The sequence below is a fragment of the Talpa europaea genome (genome assembly GCF_964194135.1).
Source record: "Talpa europaea genome assembly, chromosome: 14".
NCBI classification, from domain to species: Eukaryota; Metazoa; Chordata; class Mammalia; order Eulipotyphla; family Talpidae; genus Talpa; species Talpa europaea.
In genome coordinates this window covers 13,009,222-13,033,857 of record NC_140082.1, presented here as the reverse complement: position 1 = coordinate 13,033,857, position 24,636 = coordinate 13,009,222, and the positions used below count along the sequence as shown (strand labels likewise).

The following is a 24,636-nucleotide window of genomic DNA, read 5'->3' as shown; positions in this document are numbered from 1 at the left end:
GGGCTGCCCTGGAAATTGCTTTCCACTTCCTGAGGTCCAGCCTGCCCGGCCCGTGCCTGGCCTGTTGTGTGTGAGAGTTTGGGTCTGAGAGTGAGGCCACTGGACGATAAAAGAGCTCCCTGGGGAGCCTGCACCCCAGTGCTGGGTACCCCTGGGCAGGCCCCCCAAATGGGGCGTGAGGAAGAAGTAAGTGTCTCTCGGGAGGCAGTGGAGGTGACTCTTACTTAGTCTTAGGCTGGCTCCTTGACCAGCTCAGTCAGTGCATATTTTGGGCCTAGACGTGTGTTGCATTCAGTGCCAAATTCTGGGGCGTCCATGTTTAGTGGAAAAAATAGTCCTTATGTTCGAGAGGTGGCATGTATGTGTTGTGTCTGCCACCGCTTTGTCCAAAAGGGATTTGCAGCAGCCTATAAAATTCACAGACAACAGTGTGATTTTAAATCAGGAAAGTGGGACATGGAGAAGTAGAGGAAAATAAGATGAATAAGAAGGCTACAGATCTGACGTCGCGCTTCCTGGGAGTAAAAGCAAAGAGAGAAACAGGAGCAGCTGCTTGGATTCTTGGTGTCCTTAAAACGCCGCCAAGTCGGTTCCTTTGAACTCGGATGGGTGTCTGGGGTTCTCATAAACAGACCCAGTGTGATGGGCGGGCAGGCAGGTTGTCTTCGGTTGGGCCCTGAGGCCTGCAGGGAAAGCTGGTGCTGTGGCCCGTCCCACCAATTAACCTGGGTATTTGTGGTCTTGGGAGGTGAAGTCAGCGGCAGTGCTTGGTGCCAACCCTGCTGGCCGCCCGAACATTGAAAACAGGATGCTGAGTCACATCCTGCAGGCCTGCAGCATCCTGACTCTGCCTGCCCTTCACAATGGGAGGCTCGCACGGGCAGGTTGGCCCCCCGTCGCTGCAAGAGTGGTCTCCCTGGCAGGGAAATGCTAAAATTAGATCTTACGTGGACCAGGGCTGTGTGTGCACGAGGCCTCAAAGTCTGTACACACACGGGCCAAGAGGAACTGGGAAAGCAAATCCCCCCCTCCCTCTCCAGCTGGCCTTCGAGAGGGCTGCTCCCGTTCTGGAAGTTGCCAAGAGAGAAGAGGGCCCTCGGGCGGGGAGAGACACCTCCGCTGGGGTTGGGGGAAAGTCTCCAAAGGGTGGCTGGAGAGCCATTCAGTATGCCAGTGACAGTGATCAGTAAAATAGTCATAAGCTTTTATCACCTGCCAGTAAAGTCACACGGAGTGTTTTACCAAAATCCAGTTAAGGAAATTTAAAAACACAATGAAATTTGAAACATTATAAACTTACAGCAAAGTTGCAAATATAGCACCGAGGACTTTTTCTGAAGCATCGGGGAACAAGCGGCCTGCCTGATGCCTGTTACGCGTTGAATATAGGCCAGGGAATTCTCCCACGGGCCAGACCTTTGACCCTTGACCTCTGACCCCAATGCATTACTGCCATCTAATTCTCTGATCCCATTCAGGGCGCCCTGTTTGATTCAACAATGTCCTTTGTCGTAGCAGGATCCCCGCCCAGGGCCCCCTGTTGTGTGTGATTGTTCTCTGTCTCCAGTCTCCTTCATCTGGGACATTCCTGAGTCTTTCTTTGACTCCCTGGACTGGACACTTGAAAGGGACAGGCTAGGCATTTTGTAAAATGTCTCTTAGTTTGAGTTGGTCTGATGTTCCCTTGAGAATACCTTGGGGTCATGTATCTTCGGCAGGAATGGCGGGCGCGATGCTGGGGCCCTCTCTCTGCGTCCTTTCAGGTGGCGGTGACTGGTTTGTCCCATTCCTGGCGATGTTCACTTTGGTCACCAGCAAGGATTTTGCCCGTTTGCTTGACTGGACTGGACTCTTTCCCCCATTATCATTAAGAAATAGTCCTTGGAGGGATACTTAGAAACTACGTTAATATCCTGTCCCCCCAAATCAACTTTTTGAATTACTTACACCTGTGGACTCATGTTTGTCTCTTATTCAGTGGCTCATACTTTGCCGGTTGTATGTTTGAATTTGGAGTTTGTGTTGTCCCCCATTTGGCCAGTGGGATCCCATACGTCTGGCTTCTGTGCCCCTTGGCATGTCTGCATCACCCTGAAAGCACAGCCTTGCTTTCTAGAACCAGATGTTCCAGCCTCATCATGCACTTTCCATGTCCGTCTCTGGAATCAATCATTTCTCTGAGGAGCCCTGGCTCCTTTAGTGGAGAATGGGACTTAGAAACTGAGGTAATTGTGCTGCTGTGTGCTGCTGTCACTATTGTGTTTCTCCCCACGGGCCCTCTCGGGGCGGGGGGGGGGGGGCGGGGGCCCAACTGGGGCGCATGTGGATGTGTGTGCATATGCGCACGCACACACATGCATCTGTATTCATTTTTCAATTTAAATATGTTGAAAACCAAGAGCTTAGATTCATACCTTCAATTCTCGTCCAAATGCTCAGGGTTCATTCTCCTTTTCTCTCCCAACTGGTAACTCCTTCTCTGACAGTGAGGAGCTTGGCTCCCAGTTGCCCACCTAATTTTACTTCTTTGATTGGTCCCCTGTCTGTAATTAACCCCCAATCCCTGAAGCCACCTCTCCCCCACACGGATGCCCTATTCACACAGACACCCCAGTTTGGAGAACCACACCCCTGCCCCAGCGACAATGCCGGCATTGCTCTGCCCACCCTGTGTTTTAGTCTGAATTGTTGGGAGAAGTAGATTTTCTTGGCTGGTTTTCCTGAGTCAGTTCTGCAGAGATGCAAGCCTCAGTCAGACGCCTGGATTCCTCTCCTGGCTTCTCCATTTCATGGCGTGTGACCTTGGGCAAGAGATGTAACCTCTCTGAGCCTCAGTTTCCCCATATATGAAATACAGGTGGATGCTGAGAATTAGGTTAATTCATATGTATCTTAGCACGGTGTCAACAAAGATGTTCATTATTAGCATTGTGGACATTGTGTTCCCACTGGGAGGGACTCTGACTTGGAGAAGCTGCTATGACCAGCTCTCTCCATGCCCAGGGTGACATGGAGAGCATGGTCGTGTTGTTTGAAGCACTTGGTTGCCAGGAGGACCCGACTGCCACGTGACTGACACCATACCTAGAGCATTTATGTGGGGAGTCTTACCTGTCCGCTGCATCATGTGTGTGGGGAGCACCCGTTCCCAGCTGCTCAGAGATTACCCAAGTAGGTTAGTCATGAAATGCGCAGAGGCGGAGAGCAAGGCCGCCGGCCGGCTCAGTTTACTCTTAAGTGTTTCCTGAAAATTCTGCTACGTGTCACACAAAGGAGATTTCAAAAATTTTGTGATCTGGCCCTTGAGACCCATTGTGAAGTGAAAATTTACTGGTGTGATGATGACTTTGCCACCAGTTTGTAGGTAAATAATTCCAGGAATGTGATCGGAGAAGTGGGGGGCTTCCGTTCCTATGACATCCTCGAAGCCTCAGTTTCCACACCTACAAAACGAGAGGAGATGGGAAAAACATTGGCAGGGAAGCGCTGTGGCTTGCAGCTGGGGCACTGAGGAAAGGACTTCTGGAGAAGGCCTGGACCCTGTAATGCAGGCATGAAGTGGGGATACAGAGAGGGAGAGGCTGTGGCTTGAGAGCAGAGTAGAAGCATTGATGAGGACAGTGACAGAGGTGGGGACAGTGTGGAGAGGACATGTGGTGTGGAGAAGGGAGAAGTAGTGTGAGCTGTCACAAGAAAGGCTTTTATTATAAAGCATTGTTCTGGTGGTATTATATGCTCCTTGAGGCCAGGCGTGTCCTGAAATTAGCATAGCGACATAGAATGGCTAACAGTGGCCAGCAGGAAAGCTGGTGTAACAAGCTTGGACTCTATAGTGAGTGTCACATCACTGAAAGTCCTGGGCTGGGGAGGGGTGTGGTGAGCATGGGGGGCACCACCTGTGCAGAGTAGGCATAAGGCCAGAGGCCCAGCCCTGACTCTCCTTAGGCTGAAAGCTCCTCCCTGTGTTGTCCTTGGCCCTAGCTCTTAGCCATGTGTGGATAATTCAGATGTAATTTATTTTTTTAAAAGATTTATTTATTTATTTTATACAAGAACCGGGGTACAGGCCAGAGATGTGGGGGGTGAGAGGATTCACCAGAGACAGAGTGGGGAACAGAACAGGCAGACTGACGAAATACACTGGTGAGGTGAGCAGTGGGCAAGGCAGGAGAGGTCTGCTCGCCATGTGGGACCCTTGCTGGTCGGCCGGGATGGAACTGGTGCTGCAGAGGCTGCGGACAGCTTATAGTACAGCACTCAACTGCCTGCGCCACCTGGGGAGGCCCCAGATATAATTTAAATGAGAAATTTATCAGTCACGCTTAGCCCCATCTGAAGCGTCCAGTAGGCCTGGTTTGTTGGCTACCGTTGGACTGTGTAGGTGGAGAACCTGTCCGTTCTCTTGGACAGTACTGCCCTGCCGGGCGCTGGGTATCCAGCATGGCATGCAGGGGTGGGGAGGCTCAGAACTGGAGCGCACACTGCAGAACCGGGAAGGAAGGGGCCCCTGGAAAGGTTAGGACTTGGCAGGTAAAAAATATGGGATGGGACTATAAACCAAAGAAAGAACTAAGGACCTGGGATGGGTGAGACAATTTGTTCTTGGAATTTTTGAGTTGTTTCAAGAACATTTCCTTCATGTGCCTGTTATTTCTGGCTGGGTGGGTTGTCTTTGCTGCCACTGCATTTCCCGCACAATGCAGCCTTTATGCCTCTGCCCTTACTCAGGGGGCTTAGATCCTGGTAGACCAGATGTACAGAGGAAGGAGCACTAGCTCAACTTTCACAGAACCGGCCTGAGGGCTCTTGAAGGCCATCAAGGAACTATCCTAAGGGCTGTTCAGGCGATTCAAGGCGTGTCATTTCTGTCTTATTTATGTGAGGGCAATATCCTGCTTTTGCGAGTTTACTGGTATATTCAGCTGCTTGCTCTTACCCATTGGTATGGAGGAGAGCTGTGTAACTGGCTTTAGAGAATGTTTCTTACTGTCTGAAATCCTTTTGGACATTCCTTCTCTCTGAGAGAAGCCTACGCTTTCTAGCCAAACAATACATTGCCCGAGCAGCAAAGACATTTGTAGTGAGCTCCACCAACATTTCTTGCCTATCACCCTCTCCCCAAGTTTAGTGCTCTGCAGATTTGGAAATTGCCCCATTCACAGTGTCAAGGAACAGTCTGGAGCTTTAGCTGATAGGTGTGCCAGATGAGTTCCTTGTTTTCTTATGTTCTGAAGAATGCTATTTGGAGCAAGACCCTGCCCAATTACACCATGAAACACAAAATTAAAAAAAAAAAAAAAAAAAAAAAAGGCAAGACTTTGGTGTAACTCAGGGGCCCTGTAACTTCTGGCCCAGTAAGTTCAAAATGATGGATCAGCCTTTGGGAGAAAAATTGGAAGAATTTTCTGTCTCCACATTCAGTCTTCTTTGCTTACTTCGGATACTAAATCTTCAGTCTCCTTTACATCTCTGTAAACCTCACTTTACCAGGAGTGGGATTCTGAGTCCATCTGACATCGCCAGTGGTGGTTAGGAAGTAGATCTGTGTCCGTCCGGCTTCACCTGCTAATGCTATTGCCACGGGTCAGACCATCCCACCTTCTGATGGGAGCATTCTGCAGACTGAGTGCAAAGTTGAAGCCTCTCAATCCAGTTCTGCCCCTTCTTGGTCCTATAACCACAGACAGTCCACTTATTTTCTCTGTCTTCTTTCATCAGAATGAAGTTGTTAAGAAGTAAGTGGAAAAAATGTAGGGGCAAGCGCTCAATAAAGCACCATTCAAACGAAAGGTGTCATTTAATTATTTAAAAGACCCCACACTGAGCGCCTGCTGTGTACTGGGCATTCAGGTGCTGAAAGCTTTTGTGCTGAAACTTGATGGCTCAGCCAGGAAGGAGCCCAAGGCTCCTCCTTAGCTTTGCACGTTCTGAGACCTGAATCTCTCTTCACTCAGGGGTGATCACTTTCTGAGAACCAGTTTCTGCTAATCAGACTTGTGGGGAACTGATTTATAAGAATGTTGTGAATTCACAGTGGAGCCCTTTAAAACAGAAGCTAAATCCTGTTCTCTGTAGGGTGCATGTCACGCAATCTCCCTGCCCTCTTGTCCCCTCTTTATTTGATGATCCTTTGAGGTTTCTTCCTGCGAATCTCTCTGGGCTAGGTGTCCCTCCTATGTGTGTGCATGTGTGTAGGGGTGCATCTGCAGCTCCCTAGTCACCCCTCTGCTGGGAACCCCATTGCACTACGTTGCAGTTAACTGTCCTGTGTCTGTCCAACCACTAGACTGTAATGTCACTCCAGGGCCCGCAGGAACCCTGTCTGTCTCATTTGAAGTCTGCAGTCTTAGCACTGACTGTGCACAGTAGGGTCCCAGCAAATATCCATTCATCTAAATGGGATTAACGAAACCTCTTGGGACAGCTCTTTGGCCCCCACATTTTCAGTGGTAACAACTTTGCATTCATTCTCCCTTTTCTAGAATTAACAAGTCCATTGGGCAAACTACTGCCCCCTCAGTAATCACCCTGCAGAGCCGAGTGCAACCCAGGGTTAATTCTAACCATGTAAAAGTAGGTCTATTTTAAAAATTAAAAATAAATGTAGGTCTGTTCATTTCAACCAGTCCAGTCGACTTGGGACCCTTTTCAGATTCTATACTTTAGCTCAGAGTGTCTGAATTTTTGCGTGATGCTGCATGGCAATCCTAAACCAGACACTTACCTGACTTCCTGTTTCCTCCTCTATAAAGTGAGCGTCATAGTGACTGCTCAGTTCTAGCTTGAAGGGTTTTGTGAAGATAAATGAGTTGGCAGGAGCTGGAATGCCTTGTCAACAGCAGAGTATCAGAGGTCTGCCCTGTCCTCGTCATTATTGTCATGCTGTGTCATTGTAACCCAGGGCTGCCTAACAGGCAGGAACACCTGTGACTCTGCAGGTGTTTGGCAGAAGATGTGCACCTGCAGTTTTCCGCTAACCTGTCTTGCCACTTCTGAGGAGAGTATTACATTGTTTTCTGACCTAGCGTGCTCTCCCTTCATTGCCCCTCATTGTGTTACTCTCCTGTGGGGGGCCTCACATTTTTATTGGTGTTATCTTTTACCGGCAGAAAACATTTTCTGATACAAGTGTTGTGGAGGGTGAGGAGAAAAACACCTCGTGCTCTGTTGGTGGGGCTGTGGACTGGCCCACTCCCTATGGAAAACAGTATGGAGTTTCTCAAAATATTAAAAATAGATCTACCACATGGTCCAGCAGTTCTACTCCTCAGTGTCTGTCCCAAGAATGCAGGAAGATAACTGGAAAATAAATGCACTCCTGTGTTCATTACAATGCTAATATTTACAGTGGACACTCTGGAAGAAACCTAAGTGCCCAGCAACGGACAAGTGGATAAAAAGATGTGGTATATGTACAAAATGGAATATTACTCACTTATTAAAAAAATAGATGAAATCTTGGTATTTGTGACAACGTGGGTGGAACTGGAAGGGATTATGCTAAGCAAAGTAAGCCGGAAGAATGACAAATACTGCATGATTTCACTCGTGTGGTATATAAAGAAACAAAACAAAGGAAAAGGCAAAGCTAAACCAAAACAAATCCTAGAAATCTGACTGAAGAATTGAGGCTACCAGAAGGGGAGGTTGAAAGGCGGGAGCAAAGCGGGCAGGGGGCCCAGTGGGCTATTCTGGAGGATCTCTGGTGTTTTGATGGTGGGCATGGAGTGGTGACATACATCTGAAGAGGTGAGAACCCCTAAGTCATATACGGTGTTACAAACCAACGTTACCACAATTGAAAAATGATACGATTAAAATACTTTCATTGTGTGCCTACTGCATGTAAGGCATTTTTTTGAGATGGGTTTTCTTTGTGTCTTTTATTATGGTTAAATCCAGGAAACCCCTGAACTTAACCTTGGCTCTGCATCAGAAACACCTCTGGAACATTCCAAAAAGCAGATTCCCCAGGACCCATACTGACCTTCTGAATTAGAATCAACTGAGGTTAGACCCAGGCATGGATATGTCCTAGAAGGTTCATCGTTTCTTTAGATGGCCAGCCAAAATTGGAAATCAGGGACATTAACATCATATTTTCTACCGCTGTATTTCCAGTCTTCAAGGAGTTATGTTTCTAAGTGGCATGACCCTCACCTAAACCACCCAAACCATGTCCATCTGTGAGCAGAGTCTCTATGGTGTCTGCCTGCTGAAGCTTGGGTGGCATGGCTTGGCATTATTCTCCATGGTCTGCGGGTACTTGATTATTTTGGATGAGCAGAGCCCTGCAAATGAATAGCAGAACTTTCATATAGTAGAACATAAGTTAGATCCCAAAAGTGTGATCCCCACACCAGTGCATATATTTTTCTCTCAGTGTGGGGGGGCAGCAGGTTTTGGGGACCTCTGTGGTCTGGGGTAAGTAATCCTGAGCGTGCTTGTAATGCACGTGGACACAATTTGCTGTTTTAATGGCTCTGGAAATTTTAGGTTAATAGTATTTTCAGAGATGTGGGATATTCGTCCCCATTTCACACTGCACTAGAATCCCTAAGGGAGTGTGTTGAAAACGTGGCTGCCCAGGCTGTCCCTGGAGATGATTTCAGAAACTCGGCTGGTTTCCTTCTTGAGTCACACGGAGGGAATAATGACTACCCTGCAGTGCTGTGGGAATTAGACGCCCTGGCATAGCTAAGTGGCTGGTACAGTCTCTGCCACGTGGCAGGTGCTCAGCAGATGAGAGACCGTTGATGAGAAGCAGCTTCTCCACCAGCCTGGCTGGCCACCCCGGCACCGCTGGATTCCCGCGAAGTCCTGACCGTGTGTCCTGTGTCCTAACGGTGAGGCTGACAGTGGAGGGGGGGTGGCGGAAGAACTCCGCTTCTCTCCCTGAGGTTCTGTTTCCCAGAATTGAACCTTTTCTCTCTTCCCTACACACGATGTTGGGCAGCAAGACTGACGCCTCATCCCAGCCCTGACTTCCCGGCCATGTGTGCTTTCCTGGAACCAAGCCGCATGCTGCAGGTGGCCCTCGGTGCAGGCATGGGTGGAGGTGATGCGGGACCCCAGCTCTGACTTTCACTCTGGACCAGCAGAAACGACGGGCATTGGTGGAGTTAGGAAGGTGGGTGTGGGGTAGAGATTTGGGGCTAGTCCCATCTTGTTGAGGTGTGTGCTCCCGGGCAAGCTGGGGTTTCCTCAACTGCAAAATAAGAACAGTGGTAGTATGTGTCTCACTTAATCCTTTTGTGAGGATGCAGCGATCTTCTGGGAACTGGGGAAACCTTCCAGGCGACGCCTCCCTCACCAAGTGTTCCAGAACCCACTGCTTAGGTGCTGTCTCTCCTCTCTGTTCCTGTTGTAGGATACTCCCCCATCCTGCCCTGCCTTATGGTTGTTCCTAGCTTTAGTTTATTTCATCTTTTTTTTTTAAAGATTTATTTATTTATGCATACAAGAACTGGGGTACAGGCCAGAGGTGAGGGGGTGAGAGGATTCAATAGAGACAGAGTGGGGAGCAGAACAGGCAGATCCATTGAAATACACTGCTGAGGGGAGCAGCGGGCGAGACAGGAGAGGTCTGCTGTGCCATGTGGGTCAGCTCCCTGGCCAGGGATCAAACTCGTGTTGCAGTGGCTGGCCATAGCTTGATAGTGCTGCCTTTAACCCCTGTGCCACCGAGGAGGCCCAATTTATTTCATCTTTTGAGAGGAATGAAAACATAGCTCTCAGCTGCTCCTGCCAGGTGGATGTTGAGGTTGCTTTGCCTCCCCTGCCCCTGTCAAGGTAGCTTCTCAAAGGGGCCCCCCCACTCCCCCGGCCCCATGGGCACATGCTGGTCCCTCTACCTGGAGTCCCCCCTCCAGAATTGCCTTCTCAGATAGCGATTAGCAGGACTAAAGAATTTTTAGAATGTAAAAAGGCTTTGAAAATGCTGAGTAACTGTGACAGCTGCCCACGGTCACCATGGGGTGAATGGATGGCTAGCTGAAAGAAATAGAAATCCTTCAATATGTCGATTCCACCAATAAGGGGGTCCTGGTCGCTTGGCATTCGTGCCTCGGCGGCCAGCTGTTTTCCCTTTCCACTTCGAACACACACCCTGTTGCTTGTTCCTGGGGCCTGCACAAAACAGCCGTAGGAGTAAAGTGATTAGAGGAACTTCAGCTGTTTTGCTCCCTCTGAATGGCCGTCTTTCATCAGGAGATGCAGGGACAAGGGCCTTTTTAAACCCAAATATCAGGGGAAGACAAGAATTCCGCCAGAGCCCTTTGCGCTCAGGGTGGGATCATCGCCCAGGAGGCTCCTCGCCTGGAGACTCCGGCCTCTCCCCGGACCGGGCTGCTCCTCGCCGGCATGCAGGCCTGAGCTGGGGACGCTCCAGATGTGAGCCCTGCCGTCATGAGCCTTTGTTATTTCACTGACTTCTGCATCTCCCTGCAGCCAGCTCACTACTTCTGCTGTTCAGAGGTTTCCAGCCCAAATTAGTACGTATCACCACCTCTGATTTCTGTTTTCCAGCCATGTGTCGGTTTCGGGATGACACTGGTGTTTATTCGTTTATTCTCTGAGGGCTGGGGTTTTTCGAGGAGCATCGATTGAGGTTTTGGTCTGTCTGCAGTGCCTGTAGAAACTTTAATCTTGTGTCATCTTTTCAAATGACAGGAACCAGTGTCTGAGAACATTTGTTCTGTGGAGAGAGAAGCCTTGAGGGTGGGGGGAGGGAGGGCAGTAGTGGAACTTGTTTTTAACCTTCCCCCTCACCTCCCACCACCCAAGATTTTTCTTAAAGCCGCCGAGGAAAACATTTCAGTTTTCTTGGTCTGAGTCCGACCTCCTGTGACTTGAGTCGCTCTCTGAGGACTCCATCCTGGGTGCTGAGAAGGGCGATTTGTGGATTTGCGCTACTAGGTTCTCAGGGCCAGGAAATGTGCCATCACCAACACGGATTGCATAAAGGACTTCCCCACCACGGCACCGTGAGAGGCTGGTGAGTGGGGGCTGCACTGCTCCCTGTTAGGTGCAGAGCCCCCCAGCCCTAGCAGCAGGACTGCGCTCTCACCAGTGGGCCTGGGCCTGCAGCAAGCTCAGCACAGAAGACAGGAAATGGGGTCATGAGGAATATCTGTGGCTCGTTTTCATAAATCCTCTCGGCCCCAAGTCATCCTGTGTGGTTATCCTCCTGCTTACGCACCCCTGGCTGCCCGCGGCACACAGTCCTGTGCTGCTGGTTGCTGGTCGCCCTGGAACAGAGGTGAAGTGTCCCGACCCCTGTGGGTGCAACCCCTGACTCCGTGTGTAGCTGGGAGCTCTGATTCTTCATCAGCCTCAGAAACACAGAGGAACAACCAGCCTTGTGAGCGAGCAGGGATAAAACCGGCCTGTTCTTTTGCATTGTTCCTTTTTTAAAAAAATTTTTCCAAAGGAAATGTAAGGGAAACCAAGGGAAATTTTTGCCCCTGATTTCCAAGGCAAAGGTCATCATTCATGGCTGGTTGTTTCCAGAGCATTAGGGTTTCTGGTCAGTATGGACTCTTTCTTGTTCTTTTTTTCTTTTTTGTTAATAACTCGTGAACAAAAGAGGTTGCTGTTGCCTTGCAAAGATTGCCCCAGCAGTTTGGATGATCTGATTGCTCATATACACTTCATGGGTATTGGAGTCCCTTGTAGCTCTTTCAGGTTTTGATGAGAATAAGTAGGAACTGACCTGTGTCTATCTAAAACCAAATAGTTCTGAAAACAAACTTAGTCATCAGCTTTTAAGGAAGGTAAGGGTGATGAGGTTTAGGGGTAGAAAAATGGTGGGTGACTCTGCATAAGATGACCTGAACTTTAGTTGCTCAAATGGGTGCTAAAGAGCTTTTTGTCACTGGCGGGTGAGAGAGATTGCAGAACAGAGATGATTCTCATTTCCTCCATTATTTATAATCCTGGCTCCTTAGCACTTGAAACTTGCAGAACAAATATATGACTAATAGTGGAGAGGGTGAGCTGGTTGTCCACTGGCAAAAATAGGACCAGGAGGATGTAAAGTATCGGTATTATGAAACATACAAAACCGGTTGTCAGTGATTCAAAGTCCAGAATCGGAGAGGCAGAACCCAGGCTGCTTATTTGGTATCTGAGCAGTCACTATTTTTTTTTTTTTAAAGCTCTATATCTGTGCATACAAGAACTGGGGTACAGGCCAGAGGCGTGGATGGTGAGGGGATTCACCATAGGCAGAGTGGGGAGGAGAATAAGCAGATTGAGTGAAATACACTGCTGAGGGGAGCAGCGGGCGAGTCAGGAGAGGTCTGCTGTGCCATGTGGGTCAGCTCCCTGGCCTGCGGGGCATTGAAAACTCCTGCTGCGGTGACTGCGGACTGCTTCATAGGTTGTGTCTTAACCCCTTGCGCCACCAGGGAGGCCCAGCAGTCACTATTTTTAGCATGAGAATTCACCCAGAAAAATGAACAGATTTCAAAGTGGACTTAATAATATAGAAAAAAGATCATCGTTTTGCTGATTCCTGGAGCTGTTGACTTAGATGCCAGGTCATTGGTGCATTTCTTAGCTCCTAGAATTAGGTACTAGACTCAGCTGAATGTTTTTCTCCAGGATGAGAATGTCTGACGACTTGTATTAGGTATCTGGGGCAAAGGTGATCTTGTTTTTTTCACATTCCTGAAGACATCCTTGTATTTCAGGAGTTGATTTGCTTTCCATTAAAACAGGAGAAAAGTGTTGCTTTTTCTTAGAGATTTTTCTCTTTAAGTTTATCGTGTGTTAATTGGGTGCTTAAGAGAAGATAAGTGGTTTTTGCAGTTCCATGTAAATTGAACTGTCATCTTCTTTCACCAAATTAATGAAAATAAAATTTTCCCATCATAACATGTATGTTTTATATTAGTTTGAAAAACAAACAAAAAATGATCACTTAAAAATTAATATTTGCTCAATTGAGACATTTGAGAGATAGTAAGAAATACAAAGAAAATGATCACATGTGATACTCCACCCCCCCAGAAAAACCCTGCCATCATGTTGGTATTTTATGGGTAATCTTCAGCATTGATAGTACTTTTGAATGATTGGTAGCAATTAATATCTGAGGATTTCATTTTCATTAGTCTTACTTTCTGTATAAGCTAAAGATCTTTTTGATAGCCAAATCATTAATTGTAACTAAAAGAATCTTTAGGTTGAATGTGAATGTCATTGTTAGTTAAAATAACAACCAAAAAGGAAAAAAAAATCCACAAAGATTCATTCTGCTGAGAAATTTGTTGGCTCAACTGGACGGTTTCTGCAGCAGTACTGGACACAGCGACCTTGACGATGTCAAGTCACAGGTCAACAGCCACCTGCTCTTCTTAAGATGCAAGAATTAGTGAAAAGATCCTTTCATCCTCTCCTGGTATTATTACCTTGAGGGAAGGAAGCAGTGACGTAGGCAAAGGAGGGAGTTAGAAACAAAGGTCAAAGGTCACACTATGAAGCATGCACACAGTGACTCACGGCTCCCTATCAGACCTGTCCTCTATTTTTAGAAATTATTGTACTACAGTGACGTCGCTTTAATGTACCCTGTAGGAAGGGACTCCTGGCCCCGGCAGAGGTGCATAGAACCCAGGGTGTTTGAGCAGAAGCGTTATTTCATCACTCACACTCCAGCAGTAAGCGTGTGGCCAAGCTTGGGGAGAACGCTGTGAAATGACAGTGTAGGAGTAATCTTGTCCCATTTGATTCTCACGTGCCATTCCTTGGCTTCCCAGCATTTCCTGGTGACTGCCCACTGTCCTCTGATTTCCAGCCTAACTGCTCTGGTTTTATTCTTTCCAGCTTAAGTGAGAGCTTTTTCATGGTGAAAGGAGCAGCCCTCTTCTTACAACAGGGAAACAGCCCTCAAGGCCAGCGGAGTCTTCAGCACCCCCACAAGCATGCAGGTAAACCCACGTTTCTCACACCAGAACTTGCTTTCTGTGTGACGGAGGCACCTTCTGCTACCGCGGGGAGCGTCATGCTGCTTTTCAAGGCCAGAGAAATGGGCTGGGGATGGGTTTGTAACGACTGGTGCTGATCAAGCTCTTATCTGAAGCAGACATGGGCTGGCCTCACACTTCCCGGGTGGCAGTGGGGACTCTGTTCCTTTTGACCACACATGTCTACACAAGAAATGAGGGACACTCTGTTTGAATGGAAAGATTTCCTGCTCACAGTTGGTCAGTTAACTGCAGATTTTAAGTTGCTATCTTTTTAACTAAGCACCAGAATGTGTCATAGCCAGATGTTGTCCCCTTGAAAATGACCCTGTGGGGGGCTGTCTGCCTGGCTGGGGGCCCTGGAGACCCTGTCACTTCTCTGCTCATCGGGGAGTTTCTTCAGAAGCCTTTGGGGTGCACTGTGGGGGCAGGAGGCTTTATTCTTTAATGGTGGCTTTGGTTTGGGGAAATAGCAGGGGTGGTGAAGTAGGGCTCAAACCTACTGACTTAGGTCCAAAAGCAAACAACTAAGAAATGCCTGTAATGAGGCTAGTTTTCTTAGGTGACTTGACTTTGAAACCAATGGCAGTTTGAAAAGAGGAATTAAATCATTTGTATAAAGTGGATCTTTGGGACACTTCTCGAGGCGACTGGGGAGGCCCCTCCCCGTAGAGCCACAGGTGACAGCAGGTTGCAGCGGAGCCCAGTTTCTTGTCACTTTGGTCCTTTTGTTGGTTTCCCCTCAAGTCATCAGCCTCATGTTAAACCTGAGTGCCTCGGTTAGAATTCTGTGTCTTAGCCATTGACAGCAAACACCAAGACTCAGTATCTTTTCTCATATTCTGATATTTATAATCAAATTTAGGTCTGCTTTAAGCTAAGAAAATAATTGTCCTGCCCCAGGAGGCTGAGGGGTTTATGGAAAGACAGATTGCTTTGCAGTCACAGGGACCTGGCTTCTGGTCCCAGGACTGCAGCTCCCCAAGGGTCATGGGCAGCTGCTGAGCCTCCCATTCCTATCCACTGTGCACCAGATTCCCACCCTTGGAGGATATGGGGTTTAAATTTATGCCAGTCATATGCTTGCCTCCTCATCAGTGCTGGATGTGTGGTAGCGACCGTTATTAGGACAATGACGTTTAGTACAATAAAACTATAAACTCTCTCTTCTTTGCTCATGGTACTGCCCCGTTAGGCATTGAATTATTGTTCACGTCTTAACCATAATACATACAACAAACGAATGCTCAAGCTTTGTTCACTAAGTATAAAACATCTCCTTCCTCTAATTCAAAGAACATTTTCATCCTGTGAGAAATCTTGGGGAAATAAGTGCAAAACCATTCTGTAGAAACCCAAAGTCAGACTGGCCCGTGCTTCTCCGGCAGGAGCAGGAGGAGAGCCTGGCTTGCTTCTGCTTCTGCATCTGGAATGGTCTGGGAGCTCCCAGAGGCGGAAGGTGGCCAGCTGTGCAAGGATGCTATGTAAACCACCCTGGGGCAGGCTCAGATTTGACTTTAGAATAATCCCTTTTCACCTAGAGTTTCCATCACGTGCACAGTTCCTGCAGCCACCAGACAGAGCTGAGACGAGGGTGACTCTGTCCATGCAGGAGTACCTGTTCCAGCCAGCCTTGTCACTCAGTCTTTCTAGGGCTTGTACTTTAGGCTTGTACACTCTGATTTTTTCTGCAAATGCTTAGTGAACACTTCAACATATAGTGACATTGTGTGGATGGCAGACCGGGCTTGGGATTTCTGTCTGTCAGCAATTCCACACTCCACGGACAAGCCCACTGAAAGGAGTGTGTGTGGAGAAGGTCCCTTTCATTCAGGCACTCAATAGACAAAGGGGATTGTTTTTGCCTCTCTGACTCAGAACAAGGGTGGTGGGGCCCCAGCAGACACAGAACCGCTGTGGTGTCATTGGTGACCTGACATGGGGAGTCGCAAAGCAGAGGAAAGGGAACCATTACCTCCAGTTATTCTAGCACTAGCATGGGGAGCTTTACCCTGTGGCCTCCTGGGAGAGGACAGCTGAGAGGGGCAAGGTGCTGACAAGCAGGGCCTTCAAATCAGCCGCTCGTGGGTTTCTGTCTGTTTTAAAAGGTGGGAGACCTTTTAAAGTTTCCCTCACTGATTCAACAGGTGACTTGCCCCAACACCTTCAAGTAATGATCAACCTCCTGCGTTGTGAAGATAGAATCAAGCTGGTAAGAAGAGATGAGAGTGGCAAGTTTTAATTTTTAATTGTGAAATTTGGTAGGGAGTTATGCATGAGCAATGGGTGGGGAGTTGGGGCAGGGGCAGCTCTTGCATCTTAGCATATTCTCCCAAATTGTCCTCCCTCTGAACCCAGAAGATCCAGAGAAAAGATCAGGTCTCCCTGTTGGTCTGTCCTGGGTTGGAATCTTCATTCTGTGGATTTTTGCTTACCCATTTAGCAAACTTTAGGGGCCCCTCCAAGCCAGGCACTGGGCCTCATGCTGGGGATATAAACAAGCCTTGGCTCCTGCATGTAAGAATCTCATCTTAATCCCTAAACTCACCAGGGGCAGGGAGGGTAGAAAGCAGAAGTTCCTCTTGACTTGGTAAAGGAAGGGCCCCCACCCTGAAGGGCAGCCGGTGAGAGCACTGTTGCCTGTCTAGGCCGTGCGCTTGGAGAGTGCCTGGGCGGAGCGGGTCCGGTACATGGTGGTGGTGGACAGCAGCGGACGCCAGGATACAGAAGAGAGCATCCTGCTGGGAGTCGACTTTTCCAGTAAGGAAAGGTAAGTCTGATGAGATCTGGTTCCCTTCTGCCATCAGGGCAAGAATTGCTGTTAGAAAGGGGTTTTCATGCTCCTTCCATCCAGGGGAGGACAGTGGGATGTGTGATGGTGGGTGGTAGGTGGTGATCAGGCAGTGGGGACTGCCAATCACGCCATTTCAGCTCCCAGGTGCTGGGACTGTGGTAGATTCAGTCTCTGCTCTCATCCCAGGCTCTTCTGAGAGGCCAGAGATGTTACATTGAGAGGTTTAACACTGGTGCTGTCAGGGTTAAAATAGAAGAGGGCTCTATAACCAGGAGGACTTCCTGGAGGAGGTGACGGCTGTGGTGAAGCCCCAGGATGAGTAGGAGCCAACCAAGTGAAATAGAGAGGACTCCCTAGAGACAGATGGGCCTGTGTGGAGTGTGTGATTGATGGCACCCTCTCAAGAGCCTCATCCCACATTAATATTCTGTGGATTCCCCAGGACTTGTTGAGGAGATATTAAGAGAGGTTTAGAATTTCCCACTAACTGGAGGCCAAGTTCTTTATATCTTAGCCCTTATTGTGTGTGTGAATTGAGGGCGAACAGCTTTTTAACATCTAGGGTGAATTAGTGCATGTGAGATTGTTGCAAAACCAGGGTTTGTTAAAACTGGATTAAAGGAGACTCCCTTAATTCATCATTCATTAAGCAAACAATTTATTTGCATTCTCCCATGTATGAGGCAATAGGCTGGGCCCAGGTTAACAAAGAAGCAGCAGTACACACCAGTCTCGACCTCAAAGAGCCTCTGAACTTAGCGAGGAAGAAAGCCACAGCTGGGCACCTGGGTGATCAGCTCCATGAGGAGTAGACGAACAGAGGCTTGGGGAACACAGGAGAGGAGTGGCCTAGCACAGCTTCAGGAGCCTGCGATGACTAAGCTATCTTCAATGACCAGTGGGCAGTTGGGCAAATTCAGGGGTGGGGCCAGAGCAGGGCGGTGCATTTGAAGGGCCTTTCAGGCAGAACTGACAGCAAGAAAGTCACTGAGTCAGTGGCTGGGTGGCATGGTGACCGTTTTGCCTTGCTCAGGGAGAGCACCGCTGTGAGTCACTCGCCAGCCACTAGGACTCATTTGCTTGTCACAAGTAAATGGACAGAAAGGGAGGACTTTCCCTGGCGACTTTCTTGCCTGTGCGTGTGGCAGCAGGAAAGCTGACTGCAGCACACTCCAGGAGGCCAGTCGGAGCTGGCGTCTAGGCCTGGGGCTGCTCTGGAAATCTGGTCTGTCTGAGCAGGTGGGCTCTGCCAAGCCCCGTGGAGATGGAGGGCTGGGGGCTTCCCATGGAGGTTCTAGCAGGCAGATGCTGTCAGACAGGGCAGCACCCCGTCTTCTTGTCCTTGTTAGCTTGGCCGGGATGCAAAGAAGCATTTAGTGTTCAACAGAGTTGCAGTTTAGGTTTGTTCTAGTGATTTTCCAGCCTGTCTGGATTCTTTCTGTGCCAGGGGCTTCCCTCCCCACAGAGGATCCCATCCCATACCTGATCCTAAACTCAAGCCTCCTCCCTCCACGGCAGCCCGCCCAGCCTCAACTGCTGGTGGCTCCTGGCTGGCTGTCCCTTCTCTGGCTGCTCCTGTTGCTTTAGTTGGAGAGTGCAGTGCACTTAACAGAGTGCTCCCAAAATGTCTCATTGAACCCATAAGTTGCCCTGTGAGGCAACTTAAGGAGGTGCCCTAACTCCTTTCAGAGATGAGAGCCTCAGGAGGCTGGTGTGCTTGGTCCCACTGTCAGCAGCTTTTACTGTGGCCCTACAGCCTGGACCCTGCTCATTCTTTCCCTCTCCCCTCTACACCCCTTGTCCAGCAACTCATTTCAAGACCTGCCATGTGTGCGCTTGTTGGCACTATCCCTGTGCTGGGGCCCTGGCAGGGTGGGGGCCCACACCAGGGAGAGAACCCAGCCTCTGCTCTTCCCAAGCTCACAGCCTAGAGGCTCGGACGTGGCATGTACCCCATACCGGCTGGAGTAGACATCTCCGTGACCTTATTCTCACCCATTCAGAAATGCTCTGCCTTGCCTTTGCCTTCCCTTGGCGCGGGGCTCCATTTCTCCCTGGGGCCCCTGCCCCTGGGTCCTCTTGGCCTCCACCACTCACTTGGCTCTCAAGCCAGCATCCCTGCTGCTCTCCGACCCTGAGCCACAGCCTGTGTGCAGCCAGTAGCCCAGGCTGGAGCTGGCGTGCCGGGGTAGGACAGGTGGGTGGAGGGTGGCAGAGAGTGGGCAGGGGACCAGAAACAAGGTGGACCTCCCTGCAGGGGTCTGAGACAGCTCTCCTCCGCACGTGGAGGGGGTGCTGGGGCAGGGCTTTCTGCAGCTCCCACGCTGCTGTGCTCTACTCACCCTGGCTGGCAAACAACTCCTGGCTTCTCCTGCAGCCTTTGGTCTGCTGAGACCAAGATAGGCTTGTTTTTCTAAATTCCTGCCTGAGATTTTGTTTCCTTACTCCAAAAGAGAGAACTCAAAAGAGATAGCGAGAGGGGATCGTTGCCCCCACAGACTTCAGTGGCCCCCCGGGGAGACCACAGCGTGGCTGGAGAGGGCTGGGCAGGTGACTGGCCACGGCTCTCAGTCCCTTTCAGAGTTCTGCATCCTCACTTCCTGGGGATCGCGGCTCAGCTACCCCCCACACCCCGTCTGGGGTTCTTGTTTAGGCCCAGGGCCACCGAGCCTAGGAGCACACATGCTCGCTCGCTGGTGTTTCACACTCAGCACCCCATGCAGCCTGGGTCCCGCAGGCTCCAGTCCCAGTGCAGGCCTCTCTTCTCCATCTTTCAGGGCTCTGGATGGAATGTTCTTGTCCTGCCATCACCCTCACCTTCTTTACCCTTCAGGTCATTCTTCCTCTAAGAACCCCCCCCCCCCATTTCCCTTACTGCGTGCTCTCTGCTTCCCCTACGTGAGAACTCACCAGCCTGCCTTTGATGCAGACACTATAGGACTGCTCGAAACTCACAGAGTCACACATCAGGGGGCGTTCTGGAATTTTCAGAGTTGTCACAGGCACATCATGGTCCCCAGTCCCTGCTCCTGACTCGGGCAGAGACCGAGGGTGCCAGTCCTCTGTGGATGTGGATGTCTGCCCGGCGGGTAGCCCTCGCCTGGCTCTGCCTGTCTGCGCTTAGGGGAGGCTGGTTAGATGCTACCCGTTTCCTGTGGACAGTGTCAAGCTGGCCCCCTCAGCCTTTGCCTGCCAGGAGGACGCCCTCTGCCCTGGCCTGGGCCTGTGTCCCCATCTCTGCCCTTTGGAGCTCTGCGCTATTTCCTCCCATATTACCAGTTCTGGGCAGGAGTCATCAGTGCTGAGGAGAGCACGTCTCCCCGGCCTGCCCACTTGTTCTGGGCGCCCCGAGACCTGGACTGTCCGCATGTCGGTTTGGGGCTCTGAGGGGCCCCCCACCTTATCGTTTCTCCGTAGCACTGACCTAGCCAACAAGCTTCAGGAGCTCTGAGTCTCAGTGGAAATGTTATTTCTCAGCTCAACAGAGGAAACACAACTGGCCTGAGAAGGAGGGGTGGGGTTGTGGGTGGGGCTTGGGGATTTGCCTCACAGGAGGCTTTTTCTGACATCACCTGGAGAACTCACTACCTTCCCCACAGACACAGGGGCTGGTCCGGAGCCCAGGGCACTCGGTCTGCAAGGTGGCACACCTAGCCTTGCTCCCTAGGGGCACTGCTAAGTGGAAGCAGAAATGCAAACTCCAGATTCCTGGAGGTGGGCAGAGCTGGCCCCTGGCATGGTGACAGCAGCTCCTCACAAGCTGACTGTTTTTTAAATGCCTGAAGAATTTTTGTAATAATGTAAGGAGACCTTCTGATAAAGCCTTGTCTTTCCCTCTGTATTTTTCAGCGGTGCCAGCCTCTAAAATCGATAGTATCATTTCATGTTTAGGATGGGCAAAGCAAAAACAGACTAGGCTTTTGGACTAGGATGCATGTCTTTACAGGAAGTGAACTCCAGGCACCTGTGTCCCCCTGAGTGAGGGTGGCCTTGTGCCCTATGTGCACCCATCTGTGGCTTCACCTCTGCTGCAGTGGGGTGCACAGTTAGCCGATTACCCCATCTCCTGAGAGCTGCAGCTGAGACCCGGTGTTCACGGAGCCATGTCCACACCTAGTGAAGGGGTCAGAGCAGCCTGTGACTGTCCCCACTAAAGGATCCTATGGCAGCTCCTTGTAGTGGGGCCATCCCAGACCTGTGTCTTCTGGAATTCAGTGGAGAGAGGCCCCTACCCAGACAACCTAAGATGCACAGCAACCAGGCAGGGGGTGGTCACCCTTGTCAGCTCAGCCCTCTGGGGGAGACAGGGAACGGATTGCATGCCTGAGGGTAGGCCCTGACTCTGGACCCTCTTCTTTCCTACCGAGCAGTAAAAGCTGCACCATCGGGATGGTTCTTCGACTTTGGAGCGACACAAAGATCCACCTTGATGGAGACGGGTAAGGAAAGCCCCTTAACAGGTGGACAGGATGAGGGGCCATCAGGTTCCTCTCCCCTGGCAGGGAGGACACAGATACTAGGGTGAGTGGAAGAAGCAGGACAGGAAACTGACCCCACCCTCGGTGTCCATCTGTGAAGGTCCTGTTGCCTCATAAAACTGGGAGGGGGGATATAAAATTTGGATTGAAGAAGCAGAATTATGGTTATAGCTTTCCATTTTAAATTTTGTCTTCCACTGATACAGTCGCCATACAATTATAAAATAAATAAATAAGCAAATAGATGGGATGGGAGATAGCAGGTGGGGGATAGGAGGTAGCAGGTAGGGTAGGGCTGCTGCCTAAACCAAAGTAAATGGTGGTTCAGATGCTCTCGTTGCCTCCACCCATTAGCGGATTTTAGTGTCTGGAATATCTGCCACTGCTGAGTTAAAAGCAGGTCTTACAGATTTGAGAGCTTATCTTGGCTCTTTTGCTTTACCTTGTCTCCAAGGCAGCAGGCCTGTAGGCCCTCACCAGACAGTGTGAGACACGCAGGCCCTGGATACCACGCTGGGCCTGCTCCTGGGTCCTTGGTGACCAGTCAGCAGCAGTTCTAACCACAGTGTCTTTCTCTTTGCTTTTCATTCCCAGCGGATTCAGCGTCAGCACAGCAGGAAGGATGCATGTCTTTAAGCCTGTGTCCGTCCAGGCCATGTGGTAAGGACCTTATTTCCTTAGAAACACTTTCCTAGCCAACAAGAATATATAGAAAAACCCTCTTCTACTTGGAAACTCATGTAGATGTGCCAATTTTGTATATGTGGCAAAATATATGTAGCATAAAATTTACTATTTTATCCATTTTTTTTAAAAGATTTATTTTATTTATGCATACAAGAACTGGGGTACAGGCCAGAGGTGTGGGTGGGGGGTGAGAGGATTCACCAGAGACAGAGTGGGGAACAGAACAGGCAGACTGACTAAAATACACTGCTGAGGGGAGCAGCAGGCGAGACAGGAGAGGTCTGCTGCACCATGTGGGTCGTTCCCTGGCCAGGAATCAAACTTGTGCTGCAGTGGCTACAGATAGCTTCATAGGTTGCATCTTAACCCCTTGTGCCACCAGGGAGGCCCCTATTTTCCATTTTTAAGTGTACCATGCAGGGGCATTAAGTATATTCATGATGTAATACAGCCATCACCACTGTCCTTCTGCAACTTTTTCATTATTCCAAACAGAAATGCTGTACTTGTGAAACAATAACTTCCCTTTTCCCCTCCCCACAGCCTCTGGTAGCCTCTGTTCTGCTTCCTGTCTCTATGAAGTTGCCTATTCTAGATAGTGCTTGTGATTAGAATCATTTCTGTCTGGCTCCTTTCACTTGGCATCATGCGTTCAGGGGTCACCTGTGTTGTACCACGTGCCAGAGTTTCATTCCTTTCTAAAGCTGAATAATATTCCATTGTGTGGATAAACCATGTTTGTTTTCATCTTTTCATCTGTCCATGGACATTGGGGTGTTTCCACCTTTTGGCTGCTATGAACCCTGGGGAACAAAGTATATGTTTGAGTCCCTGCTTTTTGTCCTTTTAGGTATATCACTAAAAGTGGAAGTTTTTTATTATTTTTGCATCACAGAGGTGTAGGTTCACACCTCTTCAGGTGGGTGTTACCACACCTACTACCAGGTCACCATAACCCTTGGGGCTCCTTCTCCCCTTTCTGTCCTAACCCAGACTTCCCCTTTAGTAGCCTCAATTCTGCAGTCATAGTCTAGGGCTTGTTTTGGTTTAGTTTTGCCTATTCCTTTGTTTTATTTCTCTTTATTCCACATGAGTGTCATTCAGTATTTGTCTTTTTCTTTTCTTTTCTTTTTTTTAAAGATTTATTTATTTATTCATTTATTTATACAAGCACTGGGTACAGTCAGAAATGCAGGAGGGTGAGAGAATTCACCAGAGCCAGAGCGGGGAGCAGAGCAGGCAGAAGGACCAAAGGACACTGCTGAGGGGAGCAGCGGGAGGCAGGAGAGGTCTGCGCGCCATGTGGGACCCTCCTCCGGTGGCCGGGGAGCAGCCGGGGATCGAACCAGCGCTGCAGAGGCTGCGGGCAGCTTCGCAACCCAGCGCTCAACTGCTGCGCCACCAGGGATGCCCTTGTCTTTTTCTTTTTGACATTTCTTTTGACATAATCCCTTCCAGTTCCATCCATGTTGTCACAAATGGCAAGAGTTCATCTTTTTTCATAGCTGAGCATTATTCCATTTGTGTGTATATGTCACATCTTATTCCACAAATCTGTCATTGCAAACTTAGGTTATTTCCATAGCTTGTTTATTGTAAATTGTGCTACAGCCAACATAGGGGTGTATATACCCCTTTGAACTAGTGGGTAGTTCTTTGGGTAGATACCGAAGGGTAGAATTGCTGGATCACGTGTCACATCTATTTTTAATATTTTGAGAAACTTCTAAAAGTAGGATTTCTAGATCACATGGAAATTCTGCATTTAACTTTCAGAGGAGCCACTAAACTTTTCCATAGCAGCCGCCCCATTTTAGATCCTCACCTGCAGTGCGTGAGGGTTCCGGTTTATCCATAGCCTCTTCAAAGCTTGTGTTTGTCCTTTTTTTTCTTTTAAAGTAATAGCCATTGTAATGGGTGTGAGCGCTATTATCATGGTTTTGATTTGCATTTCCCCAATTAATTAATGTCAAGCATCATTTCATGTGCTTATTAATAGGCCATTTCTGTATTTTCTTTGGAGAATTGTCTTTTCAAGTCCTTTGGTCAGCTTTTAAGTGGGTTGTTTTTGTTGAAAGTACTTTGTCTTTACATATCTACAATGTAAAAATGTCATTATGGCACCAGTTCCCTTGCTTGTGCCAGGGCACAGCAGGCCCTCTGCTCCCTGAAAGCACTGGGTTCTGCAGGGCATTGAGCACCTGGGAGACACAGAACAGACACAGCCATCTTGAAAGTAATCTGGAAAAGACTCAGGAGGAAGCTGTGATTCCTGAAAAGACTGAGTTCCACCCAGTGTTTCAAAATAAATGTTCATGTCTCTGGGACAGCGAGACTTCTGCAGCGTTCTCCCAGGGACCACACGTTGACACTGCCCTCCATTCCCCCTCCTCTGTCACTGCACGCTGCAGTCAATTCTGGATCATTTTGGGGAAAATCGTGAAATTATCATTCTGTCCATGTTTCAGATTGTTTCTTCGTGTCCCTGGGTAATTTGTTATCTCCCTCTCTACAGGCAAATAAAAAAATAGGTCCACATGTTTTTCTAAAACTTCAGAACCAGAGCTAAATTTAGTAAACGCTCAGTGTAACTTCATTCCCTCAGCCAGCGCAGAGATAGGACAAATATGTACAATTGGGAGCCATGACGTGGCTCCCCGTCTCCACAGCTCTAGCTCTGTCCAAGGCTTCGTTCCTCCACCCTTTC

The 24,636-nt window shown here is 49.2% G+C and overlaps 1 protein-coding gene across 2 annotated transcripts in view; it reads left to right on the top strand.

Annotated features, from left to right (window-relative positions):
- Window positions 1–24,636, top strand: part of SSH1 (slingshot protein phosphatase 1) — a gene marked incomplete at its 5' end in the record, with an annotated part of 52,411 nt that overhangs the window by 12,497 nt on the left and 15,278 nt on the right. The window contains 5 exons of one of the 2 annotated variants that reach the window (XM_084254445.1): window positions 13,831–13,934; window positions 16,118–16,182; window positions 16,619–16,740; window positions 21,135–21,203; window positions 21,837–21,902. In XM_084254445.1, coding sequence (XP_084110571.1) covers window positions 13,831–13,934; window positions 16,118–16,182; window positions 16,619–16,740; window positions 21,135–21,203; window positions 21,837–21,902 — 426 coding nt within the window. The remainder of the gene's footprint in view (window positions 1–13,830; window positions 13,935–16,117; window positions 16,183–16,618; window positions 16,741–21,134; window positions 21,204–21,836; window positions 21,903–24,636) is intronic. The other variant, XM_084254446.1, reaches the window with a different exon arrangement.